General features: G+C 41.1%; 1 protein-coding gene across 1 annotated transcript in view; it reads right to left on the bottom strand.

Annotated features, from left to right (window-relative positions):
- Nucleotides 1–22,600, bottom strand: part of ARMC2 (armadillo repeat containing 2) — a 102,761-nt gene that overhangs the window by 56,578 nt on the left and 23,583 nt on the right. Inside the window, exons 5-7 of the mRNA XM_026653745.2 lie at nucleotides 14,036–14,112; nucleotides 6,814–6,846; nucleotides 1,954–2,046 (exon numbers count right to left, since the gene is read on the bottom strand). Of these exons, the coding sequence (XP_026509530.1) occupies nucleotides 1,954–2,046; nucleotides 6,814–6,846; nucleotides 14,036–14,112 (203 nt within the window). The remainder of the gene's footprint in view (nucleotides 1–1,953; nucleotides 2,047–6,813; nucleotides 6,847–14,035; nucleotides 14,113–22,600) is intronic.

Genomic DNA, 22,600 nt, shown 5'->3' on the forward strand with positions numbered 1-22,600 from the left:
GTGTGTGTGTGTGTGTGTGTGTGTGTGTGTGTGTGTGTGTGTGTGTGATTTTCTGCTGCTGCCTGAATGCATACTTCCGGTTCCGAATGAGGTGTGTGGTTGACTGGTCAGTTTGTAACTCTGAGGTTCTACTCTATATGGTTGTATACAAACAAACTCTAAACAAATGTTGCATTACTAATAGATCCACTCATTTAAATTATGGAACTCCTGAACTGACTTAGAAATAAATACTGTAACTGTGCAGTGAAGGCCCAAATAAAGGAAGTATAGCATGGAGCTAAAAGAGGGGATGACTGCCATTCTAGCTTTAGTCAACAAGAACATTAAAGAAACAGAAAATTGTTACTCTGAGTGCTTCATAGTACTGTATTCATCTATCAATTGGTGGGAAAGGAGCAAAGACAGATTTTTAAAAAGGAGAAAATAGACTATTTAAAAAATTAAAAATATGTTCTTGTTCTAATATATGCAAGTGTAAGATCCACTCCATCTCTATGCTCTGAAAAAGGAGAAGCTTCTTCTTCAACACCATCCCACTCTCCAAACCCTCTAACTAGCTGGCTTCCATTACGCTACCTTAATTTAAACTAAGAGATGGAATAGGTGGTAGTTTCAAGCTTTCTGCCTAGTGCTCTTCCTTAAATCAGCTGATGAAAGTGACATACAGGCCAAGGGCACTGGACCAGGTGGGCCCGGGAGTCATGCGCCCCCCCCCCACACACACACACTTTTAGGGACCTTCTGCTGCTCCTGATACAGGCAGAGTATATCCTTTACTCCTAAATCAGAGGTTCTCAAACTGTGGTCCACGGATAGTTCCCTCTAAGGTGTGCACCTGGGCTGCCGCACATGAGAGAATGAAGGGCCACCCATCTAATTAGTGGAGGCGTAGGCGTGGCTCCACTAATTAGGTGCCTGGACCCTGAAGAAGATGCACATGTAAGGTAAGGTGGTGGCCTTGTGTGGAATACGGGGTGGGTGGGAGGGGGCAGTGGAGTGAGAAGAGGGGTTGGGGGGAATTTGGGACATGCAGGGCTGAGGCAGCCAGAGAAAGAGGCAGGGGTAAGAAACCGATACCGGCCCGTACGCAGCCAACGTTAAAACTTTAACGTCGCGGCCCCTTCCCAGCCTCAGCTCTGTGGCTGCTGTGGCGAGGGAGAGACCCCCCCTCCCTCCCAGCCCTAGCTTGGGGACTGCTGCAATGGGGGGAGAGAGGGAGAGACCCCCCCTCCTTCCCAGACCCAGTTCAGGGGCTGCTGCAGCGGGGGAGAGAGAGCACATCCATCGCACTAGAAAGGTAAGACTACTGATATTAAAATATGAGTTGTGTGCTTTTATTTGTAGAACAAAAAAAGTTAATTATTATCTAGGTTTTTTTTTTATATATATAGTGCTTTTATCCAAAGCACTTTACAATAGTTAGCTAACGGTACAAACAACATTTGGAAAGATCATTAAGCGGTCCGCTGAGATCCTCAGCAATTTTCAAGTAGTCCGCCCAAAAAAAAAAAAAAAAAAGTTTGAGAACCACTGTCCTACATGATTAAGCATTTTGGGCCATTTTCTCCATTGCCTTGCACACATGTAATTATTTACACGTGTGCAAAGTTTGTGTAAAACAATATTCTGATTTTGCAATATTTTACACACAAGGTTGCCCAGGTGTAAATGCAGCACAAAATAAGGCATTTTAACTTTACACACACTTCTAACCTGCCTGTGAAAAATAACAAGGGTGTCTTCATATACTCCGACTGAGATAATGGAATTTTAAAATTCCATTAAGGAAAGAAATTAGCAACAATTTTGTATAAAAGCAACTTTAAATGGGTTGACTTGTATGTGAATCATGTGTGAGGAAATTCAAAATTAAGCCTTCCTCGCCATACTCAATTTGCAATGTAAAATGTGTATTCGCTATTACTGAAATATCCAAGAAATATTACCTACCATTCTCTAATTCATACACAATTGGTACAATCTTTACATTCCAGTAGTTTTCTTCCTCTTCAGTTTCATTTACTCTTGAGTCATTCTCTGAGCCTTTAAAGTACATTTAAAACATAATCATATATTAGGTAGAGTTTTTAACTGCAGCACAAATAAACTTTTACAAGTATTTTATGCACCAGGTTAATTGAAAACGTTGCAATTTGCTAACTTCTGATTTGTCCTCCAATCCCAATTTTTTAAATTTAAACTCTCTCAAAAATAAACCCTTCAAACAGAAATCAGATTGGATGCCTTTCTAAAAGGTATGCTCTTGTTCAATCAGAAGCCGAGGATCAAGATCAAGCCTTGATAAAGCAGCACTGGTGAAATTCTATGACCTGTGTTATACAAGTCAAACTGTATTATCATAATGGTTCCCCCTGGCCTTAAGATCGATGAAGCTATTAACTAAATTTGCAAAATTGTGGTAAATAACTTCTTATAGCATTATTATAATAGTGGCCATATGTTGTCTTTGATTACAGGGTTGAAGTACGAATGAAGGAAGGACCATTTCCCTCAACTCAGAAATCCCACTCTTTACACCCTCTATCCAAAATCTAGCAGAATAACCTGGACTAGGAATAATATGCCTTCACATGATCTATACAGTGTTAATTACAGCCAGCTGATCAGAATGCTCAAGAGAGAGTTTGGTAGTGCTATCACTTTTGGCCCAAGCAGTTAGACAATATTTGCTGTGTCATGGGTCTTTAGAAAAAATTTATGAGAATAATGTATATTCTTTGAGGCAATCATTATTTACAAATGTTAGCCAATACATATAGGTTAGGCATTGTATATACCACTTTAACAGGTATTAATTGCATGATATTAATAGAGTATACAATATTTATAAGTGGTGGGAAGTTATGTTAACTAAATGTATTATGCGCTCCCAACAATTCTGTTCACTCATGTCAAGTATACCACCATATTTTGCAAAGCTGAAGTCAGCTTTGGACTTGGAAAATAAGAAACTTGTCAAAGGCAAAATACATTAATGCAGGGGTCGGCAACCTTTCAGAAGTGGTGTGCCGAGTCTTCGTTTATTTACTCTAATTTAAGGTTTTGCGTGCCAGTAATACATTTTAACGTTTTTAGAATGTCTCTTTCTACAAGTCTATAATACATAACTAAACTATTGTTGTATGTAAAGTAAATAAGGTTTTTAAAATGTTTAAGAAGCTTCATTTAAAATTAAATTAAAATGCAGAGCCCCCCGGACCGATGGCCAGGAACTGGGCAGTGTGAGTGCCACTGAAAATCAGCTCACGTGCCGCCTTCGGCACGCATGCCATAGGTTGCCTACCCCAGCATTAATGTTTTGCCCCAGTACAAACTGGGGAGGTACCTTCACAGACTAGTATGTGGACTACTAGTATCCAAAAGAAAGATAAGGAAGGTACAGAATAACTGGGACAAACTGGTGGGTTGGATTTTAGTGATGTGTAGAGAGTTTTGTAACTTGTAAAATTGTAAAAAAATGGGTGACCGGGCAACAAAATGGCAGGTAAAATTCAATTTTGATAAGTGCAAAGTAATGCACATTAGAAAACAAAATCCCAACCGTACATACAAAATGATGGGATCTAAATTAACTGTTCGAGATCTTTCTTGAGATGTGAGTCATCATAGCTAGTTCTCTGAAAATATCTACTCAACATGCAGCAACAGTCAAAAAAACCTAACAGAATGTTAGTCAGTTAGGCCAGATCAGATGAGAAACATTCACATAAAAAAAGAATCTGACACATCAGAAAAGGGCAGACAAATAAACAGTGACAAGTTTTTGAAGTGCTTGTACACAAATGCTAGAAGTCTAATAAGATGGGTGAACTAGAGTGCCGCGTGTTAAAGGAGAATATTGATATAATAGGCATCACAGAAACCTGGTGGAGTGGGGATAATCAATGGGACACAATCATTCCGGGGTACAAAATATATCAGAATGACAGAACATGTCGTGCAGGGGGGTGGCACTATATGTGAAAGAAAATGTAGAATCAAATGAAGTAAAAATCTTAAATGAATCCACATGTTCCATAGAATCTCTATTGATAGTAATTCCATGCTCTAATAAGAATATAACAGTAGGGATCTATTACCCACTACCTGACCAGGACAGTGATAGTGACGATGAAATGCTAAGGGAGATTAGAGAGGCTATCAAAATAAAGAATTCAATAATCCCCATATTGACTGGGTACATCTCACCTCAGGACGAAATGCAGAGGCCAAATTTCTCGATACTTTAAATGACTGCTTCTTGGAGCAGCTGGTACAGGAACTCACAAGGGGAGAGGCAATTCTCGATTTAGTCCTGAGTGGAGCGCAGGATCTGGTCCAAGAGGTAACTATAACAGGACCGCTTGGAAATAGTGACCATAATATCATAACATTTAACATTCCTGTGGTGGGAAGAACACCTCAACAGCCCAACACTGTGGCATTTAATTTCAGAAAGGGGAACTATACAAAAAATGAGGTTAGTTAAACAGAAATTAAAAGGTACAGTGACTAGAATGAAATCGCTGCAAGCTGCATGGGCACTTTTCAAAGACACTATAATAGAGGCCCAACTTGAATGTATACGCCAAATTAAAAAAAACAGTAAAAGAACTACAACCGTGGCTTAACAATCATGTAAAAGAAGCAGTGAGAGATAAAAAGGCATCTTTTAAAAAGTGGAAGTCAAATCTGAGTGAGGTAAATAGAAAGGAGCATAAACACTGCCAAATTAAGTGTAAAAAATGTAATAAGAAAAGCCAAAAAGGAATTTGAAGAACAGCTAGCCAAAAACTCAAAAGGCAATAACAAAATGTTTTTTAAGTACATCAGAAGCAGGAAGCCTGCTAAACAACCAGTGGGGCCCCTGGACGATCAAGATACAAAAGGAGCACTTAAAGACAAAGTCATCGCGGAGAAACTAAATTAATTCTTTGCTTCAGTCTTCATGGCTGAGGATGTTAGAGAGATTCCCAAACCTGAGCCGTCCTTTGTAGGTGACAAATCTGAGGAATTGTCACAGATTGAAGTGTCAATAGAGGTGGTTTTGGAATTAATTGATAAATTTAACAGTAACAAGTCACCGGGACCAGATGGCATTCACCCAAGAGTTCTGAAAGAACTCAAATGTGAAATTGCGGAACTATTAACTATGATTTGTAACCTGTCCTTTAAATCGGCTTCTGTACCCAACGACTGGAAGATAGCTAATGTAACTCCAATATTTAAAAAGGGCTCTAGAGGTGATCCCGGCAATTACAGACCGGTAAGTCTAACGTCAATACCAGGCAAATTAGTTGAAACAATAGTAAAGAATAAAATTGTCAGACACATAGAAGAACATAACTTGTTGGGCAAAAGTCAACATGGTTTCTGTAAAGGGAAATCATGTTTTACTAATCTATTAGAGTTCTTTGAAGGAGTCAACAAACATGTAAACAATGGGGATCCAGTGGACATAGTGTACTTAGATTTCCAGAAAGCCTTTGACAAGGTCCCTCACCAAAGGCTCTTACGCAAATTAAGTTGTCATGGGATAAGAGGGAAGATTCTTTCATGGATTGAGAACTGGTTAAAAGATAGGGAACAAAGGGTAGGAATAAATGGTAAATTTTCAGAATGGAGAGGGGTAACTAGTGGTGTTACCCAAGGGTCAGTCCTAGGACCAAACCTATTCAACTTATTCATAAATGATCTGGAGAAACGGGTAAACAGTGAGGTGGCAAAGTTTGCAGATGATACTAAACTGCTCAAGACAGTTAACACCAAAGCAGACTGTGAAGAACGTCAAAAAGATCTCACAAAACTAAGTGATTGGGCAACAAAATGGCAAATGAAATTTAACATGGATAAATGTAAAGTAATGCCCATTGGAAAAAATAACCCCAACTATACATACAATATGATGGGGGCTAATTTAGCTACAACTAATCAGGAAAGAGATCTTGGAGTCATTGTGGATAGTTCTCGGAAGACGTCCACGCAGTGTGCAGCGACAGTCAAAAAGCAAACAGGATGTTAGGAATCATTCAAAAAGGGATAGAGAATAAGACGGAGAATATCTCATTGCCCTTACATAAATCCATGGTATGCCCACATCTTGAATACTGCATACAGATGTGGTCTCCTCATCTCAAAAAAAGATATACTGGCATTAGAAAAGGTTCAGAGAAGGGCAACTAAAATGATTAGGGGTTTGGAACGGGTCCCATATGAGGAGAGATTAAAGAGGTTAGGACTTTTCAGCTTGGAAAAGAGGAGACTAAGAGGGGATATGATAGAGGTATATAAAATCATGAATGGTGTGGAGAAAGTGAATAAGGAAAAGCTATTTACTTGTTCCCATAATATAAGAACTAGGGGCCACCAAATGAAGTTAATGGGAGGCAGGTTTAAAACAAATAAAAGGAAGTTCTTCTTCACACAGCGCACAGTCAACCTGTGGAACTCCTTGCCTGAGAAGGTTGTGAAGGCTAGGACTATAACAGGGTTTAAAAGAGAACTAGCTAAATTCATGGAGGTTAAGTCCATTAATGGCTATTAGCCAAGATGGGTAAGGAATGGTGTCCCTAGCCTCTGTTTGTCAGAGGGTGGAGATGGATGGCAAGAGAGAGATCACTTGATCATTACCTGTTAGGTTCACTCCCTCTGGGGCACCTGGCATTGGCCACTATTTGCAGACAGGATACTGGGCTGGATGGACCTTTGGTCTGACCCAGTATGGCCATTCTTATGTTGTTAATGTTAGGAACGGGGTAAATAATATGACATATCATAATACCACTACATAAATCCATGGTACACCCACACCTTGAATACCATGTGCAGTTCTGGTCACCCTCTCTGAAAAAAAAAGATATGTTAGAATTGGAAAAGGTACAGAGAAAGGTAACAAAAATAATTAGGGATATGAACAGCTTCCATAGAAAGATGGATGAAAAAGACTGGGACTGTTCAACTTGGAGAAGAGACAACTAAGGTGGGGGATATGATTGAGGTCTATAAAATCACAAATAGTGTGGAAAAAGTGAATAGGGAAGTGTTATTTACCCCTTCACATAACACAAGATCCTAGGGTCACCCCATGAAATTAATAGGCAGCAGATTTAAAACAAACACAAGGAAGTACTTCTTCATACAGCACACAGCCTGTGGAACTCATTGCCAGGGGATATTGTGAAGGCCAGAAGTATAACTGGGTTCAAAAAAGAATTAGATAAGTTCATGGATGATAGTGGCTAATAGCCATTGATGGACCTATGGTCAGTGATGCAATCCCATACTCTGGGTGTTCCAAAACCTCTGACTGGCAGAAGCTGAGACTGGACAATGGGGGATGGCTCACCTGATAATTGCCTTGTTCTATTCATTCCTTCGCAATCATCTGGCACTGGCCACTGCTGGAAGACACCCCTGCCGCCCTACAGCTCTGTTTCTGACTGGCCTGGCAATGAGGCCTGTATTTTGGGTGCTGTCTCCTGTCATCTCAGCTATCTTACTCCAAAAATGAACTTAACTGCTTCTTACGTTTATCCTGAATGAAAGGCAACTGTAATGCCCACTGGTTTCACTGAGGTTTCACCCAACCTCCATTATAACAGTATATATCCAAAAAACAGGTGAGACTCACAAATGTTAGGTTTTTGATATCAAGATATATCTTCAAATTAGAACACACAATATAAATGTTTCTCTCCCTGAGACTTAAGCTAAGTGGAGTGTGTCTGTGGTGGTGGTGGCATAGTTGCTGTCTGGAGTACCTCAAAACTGAAGTGGATATTTTCAAAAGTACCTCAGGGATTTAGAAACAAGTATCATTGATTTTCAATGGGATTTGTGCTCCTAAATCCTTTAAGCGCTTTTGAAAATATTACTAGCTCCAATGGTGACATCTTGAAGGCAGCAGTTGGCTTGCTCTACAGGAAACAGAAAAAGGTTCAGAGAGGCTGGCTGCTAAAGGAGAGAAGAGGATTTTGTGAGGATTTAAAAAAATCATGTTGCTAAGGCTCCTGAAAATTTTCTTGTACCTTTTTATTGGCTAGTTTCAAGGTGAACGATCTGTAGTATATTATTTTAGCTAATGGTGAACCTCAAATATCTGAGAATTTTCAAACATAATATTTTGACTCCTTTCCTCCATTAATATCAAATATCCTTAAAATACTATCCACAGCCCAGAGGAGTGCTATCAAACAAGTGACTGGAAACTGAATCTTGAATTAAGTTTTTTCACTTCCCAAATTGACAGGAATTACGAGCAGTGTGGAGATGGGGCACTTGGTTCTTAGGGGAATTTTGGGAAAAAATAACTCTAAATTGGTTTACAGCAGCGTCAATTGACCAGAGACATAACTCACTGAGTTCCAATCCTCTTGGCCAGAGAAGAACAACACTGAGAAGGTAGTGGGGACCGTACTTAAACAAAGAGTAGATTGTACATAATGACAACCAAAAACTAAACATAATCTCCATGAAGGTGCAGTGAGTTCTACCAAATTCTCTGCAGACATGAAGCCTGCAGTCTAGACTCCATCATAGTGTCCCACATTTTCTGGCCTCCTCTGAAGCCATTATGAAAAAGGGTCGGACTGGTCAGATCCCAGGAGCTAAGAACACCCCCAGCATGGGGAAGTCCTTAGCTGGTACAGTGACTGTTCCAAAGCCTGCTGAAGTCAGTGGGAGCCTATTGACTTCACTGGGCTTTGGATCAGGTCCATAGAGAGAGTTCCTCCCTTATCACCCTTGCACAGAGAATGAGAGGGTGGAGAGGAACACCAATAAGTGCTCTGGGTATTCTCTCCTGGTGGACAGCCTCTTAAGGATAGTGTAGAGTGTCACAACCCTATGCTCAGACATGGCGTCTGGATGGCCAATTGTCGGTCAATGGGTCACGTTGGTGTCGTGTGCAACACATTGGTGTCATGTGCACCGTCGTAGTGCCGTGTGCCTCTTCACGAACCTTCTGCCTGGTCAATTGTAGGTCACATTGGTACCGTGTGCTACAATACCGGCGTTTCGTGTGCATAAACTTAGTGTGCCGGGTGCAGTACCTGTTGATCGTAGAGGGCACCAGCTCGGAACCCAGTTGGTGTAGGAGCTGGGGACCAATCAAATGCTGGCACGAGTAAGGGTCTTCGAATAAAACTATGTCCCGTGCCAAAATCAGGAGGAGTGTCCGCGTGTTAGCTGAAAGGCCTGATCACCCTTTCAGCCAGGGTCTCCTCCGGATTTAGCCGGCTCGTGTCGTGTCGTTTCGGATTACATCCCGTCATGCCCCTGGTGTCTGTACTGCTGGTCAGCTGTGCCTGGAGTGTGGTATGTGTATTTTAATTTTTGTAAATATTTTGTTTGCTTGGCCTCTCCTCTTTCTCTCCTCCCTTACTTGGTACCAGATCTCGTGTATAGTATATAGGGGACGAATTGTTGTATTAATTGCTGTTGTGGTCAGTTGGTGTATTTCATGGGATTCAATTAATGCATGTATAATTTACTCAGTTTTGTATGTCTGTTCTGGTTTTTAGTCAACAGTTGATTATAGATCATTCAGTTCTTCGTTGTTGGATGTAAATAGACTGTTTCAAGTTACATATATTACTGTTCTGGTGATACTTTTGGTTGATCACATGTTCCTATCTGAATTAGAGTTGTGTGAACATTTTGCTCTGATAGTATTGTTAGTTGGTAAAAGTACTCCTCCCCAGCCCAAATTGTAATTCATTCCCCATTAATAAACAACCACCTGTTTTGAACTGCAATCTGTCTTTGTTTCAATTTTCCTCCTTCATCCAAATACTCATTCGAACCTGCATTGGTCTCGGACATAGAGCAGTCTCTCTGCACTCTGCAGAGCAGAGACTGGATGTAACAGGAAATGCGGGCGACTGTATTTAGTAAATCTTGTGGCATGTTCCTCTTATTCCAAGATTATTCAAACTCTGTTGTAAATCAGTCTTTTTTTATCTCAATGTTATAATCACAGAATCCAAAGAAACAGTAGTTACAATAAATTTCTAGTTCAAGATTACTTGCAGTGTTTACTTTAAAAAAAAAATAGCTGGAAAACAAAGTTCAGACATTGGATCACTTTATTCAACAAAGTAATCTGTGAATACCAGAGTATTAGACAGACAAGGTGGGTGAGGTAATACATTTTATTGGCCCAACTTCTGTTGGTGAAAGAGACAAGCTTTCAAGCTATACAGAGCTCTTTTTCAGGTCTGGAAAAGGTAATCAGTGTCACAGCTAAATACAAGGTGAAACAGACTGTTTAACATAAGTAGTTAACACATATTCTAAGGGACCATTCAGGGGTATTAACGGGATAAATTGCCTTGAAGTCATAGGACAAAAAAGGGGGCGAGTGGCTAATGGTTTACAGATTGTTGTAGTAAACCATAATTCCAGTGTCTTTATAAAGACACTAATTTTTAGTGTCTAGCAGTTAGGAATTTAAGCTTCCAGGCTTATCTTTTGACAGCATTGTGCAGGTTTCCTTTGAGGATGAGGACTGAGAGGTCAAATATGGAGTGATCATTTTGTGAAAAGCATTCACCCATGGGTGATAGGGTATTTTTGTCATATCATTTTTCTGTGAGAGTTCATTTAAGAGCATAGTGAATGTCTGGTTTCACCCACAAAGCTCTTATTGGGGCATTTTAGCACACTGGATGAGGTATACCATGCCTTGTGATAGGCATGTGTAAGACCCATGGATCTTGAAAAGTGTGTGTGTGGGGGGGAGGTACTGATTATTGTAGCAGTGGAGATATGACTGCAGGTATTATGTGCGTTATGGCAGGGTCAGAAGAGGGGGTGCAGGAAAGATTCCTTTCAGGATGTGGCCACCCTAAAGTGTGGGTTGTAATTGCTTAATAATACCCCATGTATGTTCCAGTGTGGGGTAGTGGGTGACAACTATGGGTATCAAGTATCAGAGGGATAGCCGTGTTTGTTGCTTTTTACAGATCCAGACTGAGTCCTGTGGCACCTTTAAGACTAACAGATGTATTGGAGCATAAGCTTTTGTGGGTGAATGCCCACTTCGTCGGATGCATGATAAGACATGCATCCGACGAAGTGGGCATTCACCCACGGAAGCTTATGCTCCAATACATCTGTTATTCTTAAAGGTGCCACACGACTCTCTGTAACTATGGGTATGGAGTTAAAGAGGTTTTTTTCCCCCTGTATTGAAGTACACTCTCTCAGGGTATTTGGATGGCCCATTCCATGATGCAATCTACTCCTCTGGTGGAGTGGCCTTGTTTGAAGGCAGTTTTAAGTGTGTATCACAGACTTTCTTCTTGGAGCATATTCTGTGATATGTACAGCCAGGACTTCGGATAACAGATTTTTTGGTGTGTTTGGGGTGGTTTCTGGATCTGTAATTATGTGTTAACTACTTATGCTAAACAATCTGTTCCAACATGTATTTAGCTGCGACACTCTGAGTATCCTTCCCAGACCTGAAGAAGAGCTCTTTGTAGCTTGAAAACTTGTCTCTTTCACCAACCGAAGTTGGTACAATAAAAAATATTACCTCACCTATTTTGTGTCTCTAATATTCTAGGACCAACGTGGCTATGGTGACATTGTAAACACCAGAGCATGTATAATTTTACTTGACAGACTCCTTACCTGATCAGAAACTGTGTTTCCTGACAGCATGTGCAAACTAATGTATAAATCTTAGTGTAGTAATTATTTTACAAGAACAGAATATACAATATAATGATAATGTACGAGTTAAGAGGCTTTCTTCCTGGGATCAGTGTCTCAAGTCTCAAATCTGTGCGTCTGTGTTGAGAGCATTTGGTTGGGTGAAACAAGGAGGATTAAGATTCATAACTGACCATTTTAAATGGCTTCACTTTTACAAATCCAAATTCTGTAGCTTAATTTTGACTATTCAACGGACCCATTGTAAAATTTATTTATAATATCTATTTCTAGGGGTTATGTAAAATGGCTGCTGTTTCATGGGAAATATACTGGACAGACAGGATTTTTTTTTAAATATTTCTTTTGCAGACTTTTTTCATTCCCAAATGAAATGAGCTGATAGTATTGTTTAGGTTCCAAATGACAAGTAGCTCAATGAATAAAACACTGCACAGAATTTGCCATGAAGAGAAGCTCTGCTCTGAACAATGTAAGAGAACAGAGGTGAAATATGAGTAATAGAAAAGCTCACAGTGCTGCTTCCTGCCACATTCTAGATGTAGATGAATTACTTCCCGCCCTTATGATTCTTACACCCCAGCCCTGAATTCATGTAAAAACCTCGATCTTGCAAGAATGCATGTAGCAACTTTATACACCTGATTAATCCCAATGAATAAGATTATTTGTGTGCATGTTTGCAGTGTGGGGGTAAAAGTTCACACTAGAAACTAAAATATGCTATTCAGTTTTCATCGGAGCACAAAAAGTAGTCTCTCTTAAATCTCTCTCATACACCAAAAAATATGGAATCCAAAAACCAAAAGTCATATCATTACAACCAGGTATTTTCATACTATGTTTCCACAATACCTCTTGAACCCCCTTGAAAAAAAAAAAATCACAAGTAGCCTTTAACATGCAATATTAATTCAAACAACATAAATTAGAAGCACAAAATGTGATTATTAAAAAAGGCAACAATATAAACAATAAGGCTTTGTATTTCTCAGTCTTGGAAGATTTTTTTTAAAAAGTGTTGGTGAAAATTAAGAGTTTCAGTTGCAGTACTTTAGTGATGGTCCTTAATCTTCTAACTGTGTAAATTATGATTCAACAGGATACCAATACTCAAGCAAAAAGTTCAGCAAAAAGTCTACTGTCTCAGTGGTTTATAGGACTTAACCACAGCTTTGCATTCTGGTCACAAAAAAAAAATTGACATTAATCGTCTACATTTATTGGTTGCTGTTTTTAGCAGGTAAATACAAGAGCCTTAGCAACACTGAGCTTTAGAAAGCTACACAGTACCTGATTAATCTTTTTAGCCTCTTTACAGAATACCCTCTGTCAAGCGCACTAAACTTAAAATACACTATTTCCTCTCTAAAATGTTACACTTAACTGTATCGCTGAAGTCATATTTGAAAATATCTACATTTCAGTAAGATTTTTTTTGTTTTATATTTCCCTCCTGATTTGTGTACATCTGAGCAGATATTGGTATCTCATAATTTATTCTGGAGATAGCTGAAGACCAAATGTGTGTCTGACCTAACAAAGCTCCCCAGCATTTTATTTTATTAACAGTGTTCTTAATCAACTAAAACTGAAAATAAAAAGTTCTGCTAGTTCATATGGCCTCTTCCATAATATGTACAAATAAATTTATGACACTTACGTATATGTAAAACATGAGCAACAAACTACTGATCACTTCCTGTAAAACCATGAGCACCCACAACTTCAACTGAAGTCACTGCAAACAGAGTGAAGAGCGCCTCACAGGAGGCACTCAGCATCTTCCAGGATCAAGCCCGTACTTAAAGAAAAATAGCTTTATAAAAAAAAACAACAGCAAAACAGCTGCTGTAGGTTTACCAAGCATTTGTGACTGCAATTTTAGCTTACATGTTAAAAATATTATAAGAGAAATGTTATTTATTGAATATCTGATACACAACTACAACAAAATTCACATGCACAGAAAAAAAGCTGAGGGCCATAACCTCAGCTGGTATAGTCTCATTCTGCCCTAGGTATTCATATCCTTTACATTGGTGGTCCAAATTCTCAAGGCAAAATATAAAAAAATTAGTACTTCTAAGTAAGGAAACATCCGGAAATCATGTTTAATGGCTCTAAAGGTCAATCTATTAAATCTCAAATATTATTCTTCTAGATCTACAAAAAAATTCAACATTTTTTTAAAAAGCACTGTCCAGTGATGCATAAAGAAATGAAAAAAGGGAAACAGAGAAATTGGATGATTTCTGCTTGTGTGAACTTCACATCTGCAAATGCAAGTGTTGTAAGCAAAGAAAAACAGGAACAGAAAAATGAATTGAGAAGAGATTTAAAAATATTGTACCTGCTTTGCTTCCTGATTTATTCCAGCCAGTGCTGCTTGGATTTGATGAAGCCCTGTCACCGTTTTCAATTTGGTCACTAAAAAAAAAAAAAAAAAAAAAAAAAAAGATCTGCTACAGGACAATAACCAAAATATTTCCTTCTCCAAATGCAATACATAAAAACACTGTACACTATAATTAGTCAATATATTTTTAAAGTTTCCAGTTAAATTATTATTTTGCCCATTCATATAACTCAATTCTATTTAAATATAAAACTTTCCATGACATTTAAAAAGGAAAACTACAAAAACAATGACACATTTACACCACAAGATGTCACTATTATGGAATGCAAAATCTGATGTGTTTCTATTTGCAGACATAAAAATGAAAGCCGAAGAAACAGACACTTCACACAGATCTAGTTTTTATTGTTATCAAACTAAATTTGGACTCGTCTAATTTTAAAACTTGTAAATTCAGCATTTTACAGATCCTTAGTACAGTGAATATGATAGAGTGATTTGTGTTTATCAAAATAGTTTATGTGCTAAAAAATACAAGGGGGACGACTTAGTTGATCAACATTCCTCAGTGGAAAAGTTCTAATTTCCAAGTCTCTGAGAGAGCTATTGCTCATTGCATATACTGACTGTTCTTCTTGTCCATATACTACTGTAACCGCACCACCTAGCCCCTGGTTTGTAAAGCAATTTTGAACATAAGTTATCCTGGGTCAGACCAATGGTCCATCTAGCCTGGCATCCTATCTTCCAACAGTGGCCAATGCCAGGTGCTTCAAAGGGAATAAACCGAACATGCAGTCATTGAGTGATCCCCTACGAGGGACGTATTGCCTGCCGCTTCCAGCAGCTCCCATTGGCCTGGAGCAGCGAACTGCGGCCACTGGGAGCCGTGATCAGCCGAACTTGCGGACGCAGCAGGTAAACAAACCAGCCTGGCCCGCCAGGGGCTTTCCCTGTACAAGTGGCGGAACAAGTCTGGGAACCACTGTTATAGACCTTTACCATATCCCCCCTTAGTAGTTTCTTTTCTAAGCTGAAAAGTCCCAGTCTTTTTGCATAATGCTATTCTTTGATGTGTAAAAGTCCTTTTCATTATGTAATCAGTTTTTGTTTGGACAAAAAGGAAACTAATGCATGATTTCAGAATCTGTGTTCTGTTGTGTTTACCATAACTCTATCTACATGCCAAAATTGCATGGATATTTAAGAACCCAAGTAGTAAACTTCCATTAAAAAAGGGAAAGTTTTTCTTCTTTAGATTCTTATTTATTTATCAATGAAGACATCATAATCAAGGTGGTGTAAGTCTATGGTTTCTATTTTCAGGATGCATTTAAGTTAACACATTTTGTTCCAACTATAGCTCACATACTGATACAATTCATCCCCTTAAATTTCCTTCATATAGAGAATAGAAATGTGCTAACAATGCTATTGGAAAGGTCTTACCCGTTAATTTGACTTCTCTAAGGTTTAAAGTTAAACACTTATTTAAGTATTTTGCTGGATTGAGGTCTAAACCCCTGTCAGTCCAAATAGTAGATAAAAGTCACCCTGTCAAACAGATGAAGACAGAATAAAAAGCAAAACTTTTGTAAGTTTACTTCCCCTACAAAGTGGGCTGGACTGGCGGACTCTGCTTGATTAGAAAAACTTTCCAGGAAATTATGTTATAGTGGAGCCCCGGTTCCACGTTAGTTAAGTTTTAACAGAATTTTCTATTTAAAAGGATGACTTTTCCAGGGGCATGTCTACTCTACAAACTTAAGTCAACCTATGCTAGGTCGACTTACAGCCACCGCAGTCATTACTGCCATGGCTGATGTCCACACTGCCCTCCTTCTGTCAGTGGTGCATGCCCTCACCAGCAGCACTTCCACTAACTGAAGAGGGGGAGTGTGGGGAGCTGAGAGCTCTGCCGGGAGCAGGGGCAGCCACCTGGGCTTCTTGACTCCCTGAACAAGGAGCAGGAAGCAGGGACAGGGGGCAGCCAGAGCCCACCACCAACACCAGGCTTTTTTGTCAATTTCACGGCTCCAGCATGGAGCTCTGAAATTGACAAGAATGGCAGCCAACAGCTGATGCAAGTAATGCAGTGTCTACATAGACACTGCATCGCCCTAACTACACCAACATAAGCCCTGCACCTCTCCTGGAGGTGGAGTTATGTCGGCGTAGTAGAGCACTTATATTGGCGGGAGCAAGGCTGTAGTGTGTAAACGGACATAGTTAGGTTGATATAAGAGGCCTTATGTCAACCTAATTGTGTAGTGTAGACCAGGGCTAAGTGCTCTAAAATCCTCATGCTTACTCGGATTCTCTTGAAATTTGCTGTGCCTCATAAGCGTGCTAGGTAGGGTTAGGTGACCACATTTATGATCAAGGGGTTCCAAGGTACAACCCTCCCTCCAAACTCCACCATTTTACAAAATCAACAGGTTATAAATTTTTTTCCACATACCTGGGGCTCAGACCATGATGCTAATCATCTCCCAATTAAGCTCAGTCTTTCCAAGGCCACAGAATACGAATGCCTTGAAATGATGCCCAGGCCCGGGAGATATCTCCACAGGTTCCAAAAAGTCCATTGCATGAGTGCCATTCCCTACAGTCCTGGAGACCAAGTGTTTAGGGGCACCATACTGCCTGAGGCTCTCTCAGGTTAGGAATGGCATGTGGAGTAGTGCAGGCGGTCCTGACAGTGGGGAGAGAACTCTGGACTTCGATGAGCTGGGGTGTGGAGACTCAGCTGGTGCCAACCCGCTCGGTGCTGGCAAATGGCATCACGGAGAAGTCTGAGCCAAGGCTACCATAGGGGGTTTTCCCCCTAAAGGGTGGTCGTGGTGCTGCGCGAAAGCTGCAGGATGGCTCTCTGCCACTCCTTGGTACTGGTGGTGCCAAGTCCTGAATCTCTGGGCACCCTGGGACTGGAAGAGTGAGCAGGCCTCTAGCAGCCGCAAATGCCTCTGGCGTTGATGGTACCACGAACTGACTGGTACGCTGTCTGCTGGAGGATGGCACTTCCCATGCCAGAGTTAGCAGAGCTTACGGGAGTACTAAGGCTGACAGAGGGCCTGCTGCAGTACCGGGGAGGCAGAGTAGCCCGACACAGGTCTCGCTCTACCCTGATCCCCTTGCCTGCTTCCTTTCGGCACTGAGGAATGACTTCTCCTGGTGCTTATTCTTATGCACCAGGAAGGAGGATCAGTGCCGGGACTCTCAATTGGCGGAAGGAGCACTCTACATCAAAGCTGAGGTGCTTGGTGCCCAGTCTAAGCGCAGCTACGATACTGGTCTTAGGGCTGTCTCCATGAGGAGGACCTTCAACCTCGCCTCCTGGTCTTTCTTGGTGCGGGGTTTGAAGTCCCTGCAGACCTGGCAACAGAATTCCTATGAGCTTCCCCTAAACACGCGAGACAGCTTGAGTGCGGGTCGCTCAAGGGCATTGACTTGCCTCACACAGGGCTTGAAGCCTGGTGAATGAGGCATACCCTGGCCGCACGGATCAGACAAGCCTCTCCAACTAAGTGCGGAGGCATCCAAAACTCACTAACTACTAAAACTACTACTAACTATATACACGAAAAAAGAGAAGGAAAACCACTGGGATAAATTGCCTGAACAATGAGGGAAGTTCCAGCAACTGTCACGGGCAGTAAGAAGGAACTGAAGGGGGAGTGGAGCCCCCTTATGCCGGTAGTATGAGAGCAGGGCTCCAGAGGTCACTGGAGTTGACTCAACGGATACCACTGCCTATACCAGAGGGTTTAGAGAAAGGTAAAAGAAATTGTGTACTCATGGACATTTACAAAATAGCTTATTCGTATGAGAAGTTTCTTCCTAATTCCAAGCAGTTAGTGATTAGTTTATGCCAAGAGATATGATATTCCTCATATCACCCATATAAAATTTTAATCCTTTTTTGACTCCTGCTTCCCCCCTCTGATCCTTTACCATACTGAAAATGAGCTGGGAAGCCTCCTGCCCCCACCCCCAGTTGAGACTTTGAATTGCTCAAACTGTAAGCAAAGAGCTGGGGCCATTTCCCAAACTGAAGGGAAAACAGGGAGGTAGGAAGCAGCCCAAGGGAGGCTGATCTGGAATAGCAGCCAGGATGGACTGAGCCACCCCTTGTCTCTGTCCCATTGGGCCAAGACCCAGCAGAGAGTGAGGTCCCAGATTTCCCTACCTTTCTCCCCTCCCCCAGCTGCCTGGAGATCCCAGGAGTCTCAGGAGGACGATGAACTGTGACTTGGCCACTGCTGCCCCAACCGGGCTGCCTAGAAGAGCCATCCCAAGACTAGGACAGACATTTTGACTAAGGCCTGACCATTGGGCCTGCTGGGTCCCAGGCAAAGCCCGCTACATGCCCCTACACCTCAACCAAAGACAGCATCTACATACATACAATTATATTACTTTGCACTTACTTGGCAACTTATTTTTCTTTTCTTATTTTAAATCTGTTATGTATTGTAGTTAAATAAATATCAGTGATAATTAAATAAAAGTATAAAGAAATAAGTTCTTCTTGGATATAAAAATTGTTTTTAGACCTTTAATTGTAGGTGAATGTAACTGGTAATTCTATTCTGCAATTCAACCACAGACAAAATCCCCCCCCTCCCCTCCAGTTTTCATGGCAGAACTTGACTTTGATATTCTCTTTACACATACAGAACTCCTTTGACGTTATATGGAGATCCCAAATGTAGGTAGAGCAAAGCACCAGAATCAAGATTGGTCATCTGTATCCAGAGACTGTTCCTCAATATTTTCAACTGGTAAGAGACAGCAGTACACAGACTAGCCGTGGGAGAAGGCCAGTTAGGCCCTACTGGCTCCTAGATTCTGGGACACCTAACCCCTACACAAGCCACATACACAAGCTTCCTCACCAGGGGAGAGCTCATAATGGTCTCTTGTCCCTGAGGGATGATCAGAGTGAGACAAGAAAACCAAGAGCAGCAAAGAGAACATAATTCCATGTCAGCAAAACTATTAAACCAACCTAACCATCACATTGTGATGTTAAAGTAGAAGATGGTGCTCAGAGGTTAAAATGCTCATAGCCTGGGGATGCAAGGGAAGAGACATAACAAGTAAGAATTAACTTTTTCCCCCCCCCAAAGCTATAGCAAAGAGGGTTAAGAACAAAATATAATTACTGTTGGAAAGGCAGTGTAGAAGAAGGGCACATTGGATCAGCAATGGCAATAGAAACTATTGTTTGAGGCACCAGAAGAGAAAGATGGAACATAGGGGAGAGCTTGGGGGAAAGAAAGAAAGAAAGAAAGAAAGAAAGAAAGAAAGAAGTGTAGATATAGTGTATCCTCCTGGTTAACAAAAAGAAGCACCAAATTTAGCAAAAAAGCTATTTTTATTTTCAAAGCAACATGTTTGAATGGTTACCAACAAATGAGAATCAATCTTTCCTTAGGAAAAATCTAAAAAATAGATATGCAAAACAAAAGGAAAGACATTCTCTCTTTTTATACAGAACATCTACCTCTACCTAGCCACCGATAACAACTACTGAACATTGTTTTCCATCATGTCAGCTACCCTAGGAACAAAGTGAGATGCACTATGGGTACGTCTACACTGCACAAAAGAAATCCCCAAGGCAGCAAGTCTCAGAGCCAAGTTAACTCACTCAGGCTCATGAGTAGGACCCTATCAAATTCACACCCATGAAAAACACATCACAGACTGTGAAATCTGGTCTTTTGTGTGTTTACACCCTATACTATACAGATTTCACCCGGGGAGGGGGGGGAGAGAGAGCCCAACGTTTCTCAAATTTGGGTCCTGACCCAAAAGGGAGTTGGGGGAGGGGGGGGTTAGGGAAGTCGCAAGGTTATCGCAAGGGATCACGGTATTGCCATGCTTACTTCTGCGCTGCCTTCAGAGCTGGGCTGCCAGAGAGCGGCAGCTGTTGGCCAGGCACAGAGCTCTGAAGGCAGCACTCCACCAGCAGCAATGTAGAAGTAAGGGTAGCAATACTATACCATGCCACCCTTACTTCTGCACTGCTGTCTTCAGAGCTGGGCGGCCAAAGAGTGGCGGCTGCTGACTGAGGGCCCAGCTCTGCAGGCAGCAGCGCAGAAGTAAAGATGGCAATATCATACCATGCTATCCTTACTTCTGTGCTGCTGCTGGTGACGGCTCTGCCTTCAGAGATGGGCTCCCAGCCAGCAGCCACCGCTCTCCAGCTGCCCAGCTCTGAAGGCAGCACTGCCACCAGCAGCAGTGCAGAAGTAAAGGTAGCAGTACCACAACTCCCCCTACAATAACCTTGTGACGCCCCCCCACAACTCCCTTTTGGGCCAAGACCCCTGCAATTACAACACTGTGAAATTTCAGATGTAAATAGCTGAAATCATGAAATTTATGATTTTTTAAATCCTATGACTGTGAAATTGACCAAAATGGACCGTGATTTTGGTAGGGCCCTACTAATGAGGCTTGCGCTCTGGGGCTAAAAATAGCAGTGCAGATGTTCTCACTTAGGCTGGAGCATTGTTTCTTAGACCAACCCCTCGTCAGGTTTTAGAGCCTGGGCTCGAGCCCAAGCAGGAATGTCTACACTGCTATTTTTAGCTTTAGAGTGTGAGCCATGAACCCACTCAGTTGACCCCAGCTGTGAGACTCACTGCCACGGTGGGTTTTTTAGGGTTTTGGTTTGGTTGCTTTTTGGTTTTTTTTGTTTGTTTGTTTGTTTTGCAGTGTAGACATATCCTAGAAGGATAAATCAATATTTGTAATAGGTGTTCCTAACACAAAATGGAATTATTACAACAGCTACAATAATCATGTTTTAAGATTAATATTTTCCTTTGTAAAACATAATGGAGTTGCTACAAAATTTTGTAAAAATAAGTATAAAGCAGTCTGTAATAGAATAATTATATGAACACATACTCAGTCCTGTTCTTCAATGGTTCAAATTGCTTAGCAATTTAAAAAAAAAAGCTACAGCAAATAATTGAAAAGAGAACTGATGAATGCTGATGTCCTGAAATAATTTCAACAATTACACATTATTTGTATCAAGAGTATTGCCAGCAGGAAAGAAAGAACAGAATGAGGGGTTGGAGAGAGGCTACTGAATTAAGGAAGGAAGAAATAGTGGAATGGAAATTTAATTTTCAAAACTGGCTACCAAGTAAGGACTTTAGGCCAAGGACATTTTGTCTCATGGTCAGTTCATCCCAAAAATGAGCAAATAAAAAACCAATTCCTCTATAACAGAGGTTCTCAAATTGAGCTCCATTCCGGTGGTCCGCGGATAGTTCCCTCTACGGTGCGCACCTGGGTGGCCGTACATGAGAGAAGGAAGGGCCACCCACCTAATTAGTGGAGCCGTGAGGGTGTGGCTCCACTAATTAGGTGCCTGGACCCTGGAGAAGATGCACATGTAAGGTGAGGTGTTGGCCTTGGGGGAATAGGGGGTAGCTGGGAGGGGGCAGTGGGGTGAGAAGTGGGGGTGAGGGGAATTTGGTATGTGCAGGGCTGCAGCGGCCAGAGAAAGAGGCTGTTTACTGGGGATAGACTGCCCTCCTTCCCAGACTCAGCTCTGTGGCTGCTGTGGCGGGGGAGAGGACACATCCATCGCATTAGAAAGGTAAGACTACTGATATTAAAATATGAGTTGTGCGCTTTTATTTGTAGAACAAAAAAAATGTTAATTATTATTAAGCTTTTTTTTTTTTAATATAGCACTTATCCGAAGTGCTTTACAATAGCTAGCTAATGGTACAAACATTTGGAAAGATCATTAAGTGGTCCGCCGAGACCGTCAGCAATTTTCAAGTGGTCTGCGGAAAAAAAAAGTTTGAGAACCACTGCTCTATAAACACATAATGGGTACAGTCCATTATTTAGGACAGTTCAAGCAAAATAATAAAATAAAGTGCTACACTGTTATATTTAGACCGGTAGTAGATCAAAATCTTTGTATGTATGTTAGAGAATAGGAATGGAGTTTGGAAGTCAACCTCCTGCATTCTTGGCATTGCCATTAACTTCCTGTGTGGCCTTTGCACTTTCTGCTCAATATTAAGAAAATACTGTGGCTAACTAAACATTAATATTCAATGGCAAAAAACTACATTAATGCAGAGTTAAGGTTGCTTAGTGGTATGTCCTCCCCCTTTAGAACACTGAGTTGAGCAAAACTCAAAGTCTGAAAACCAGGAAATGCACAGTTAAGATTATCCATGCAACCTTAATTGCTCTTTCAGCCATGCCTCAGTATGCCCAGTTAGCACATACCTTTACTCTGCCAACCCCACAGTTGGTGAAACGTACACGCTCTTCACTTCCTTTTACAAGCCATTCACTCTCACCCACAGGATTCCATCTAACACTATTCAAGGGCCAAAAGGAAAAAAAATGCAATGCCCATTGTGAAGGACAATTATATTACAGTGGAATGGTGTTTCTGGTCATGTTTCAGAATGGTTGGAGGGTGGAGTTTGTGGCAGGACCAGTCAGAGAAATCACATAGTTTCTGTTCCAAACTACTGACAGTTCTGAGAGAAAGATCCTCAG

Source organism: Terrapene carolina, unplaced genomic scaffold, assembly GCF_002925995.2.
Source record: "Terrapene carolina triunguis isolate 2854851 unplaced genomic scaffold, T_m_triunguis-2.0 Scaffold42, whole genome shotgun sequence".
Lineage (NCBI taxonomy): Eukaryota > Metazoa > Chordata > Testudines > Emydidae > Terrapene > Terrapene triunguis.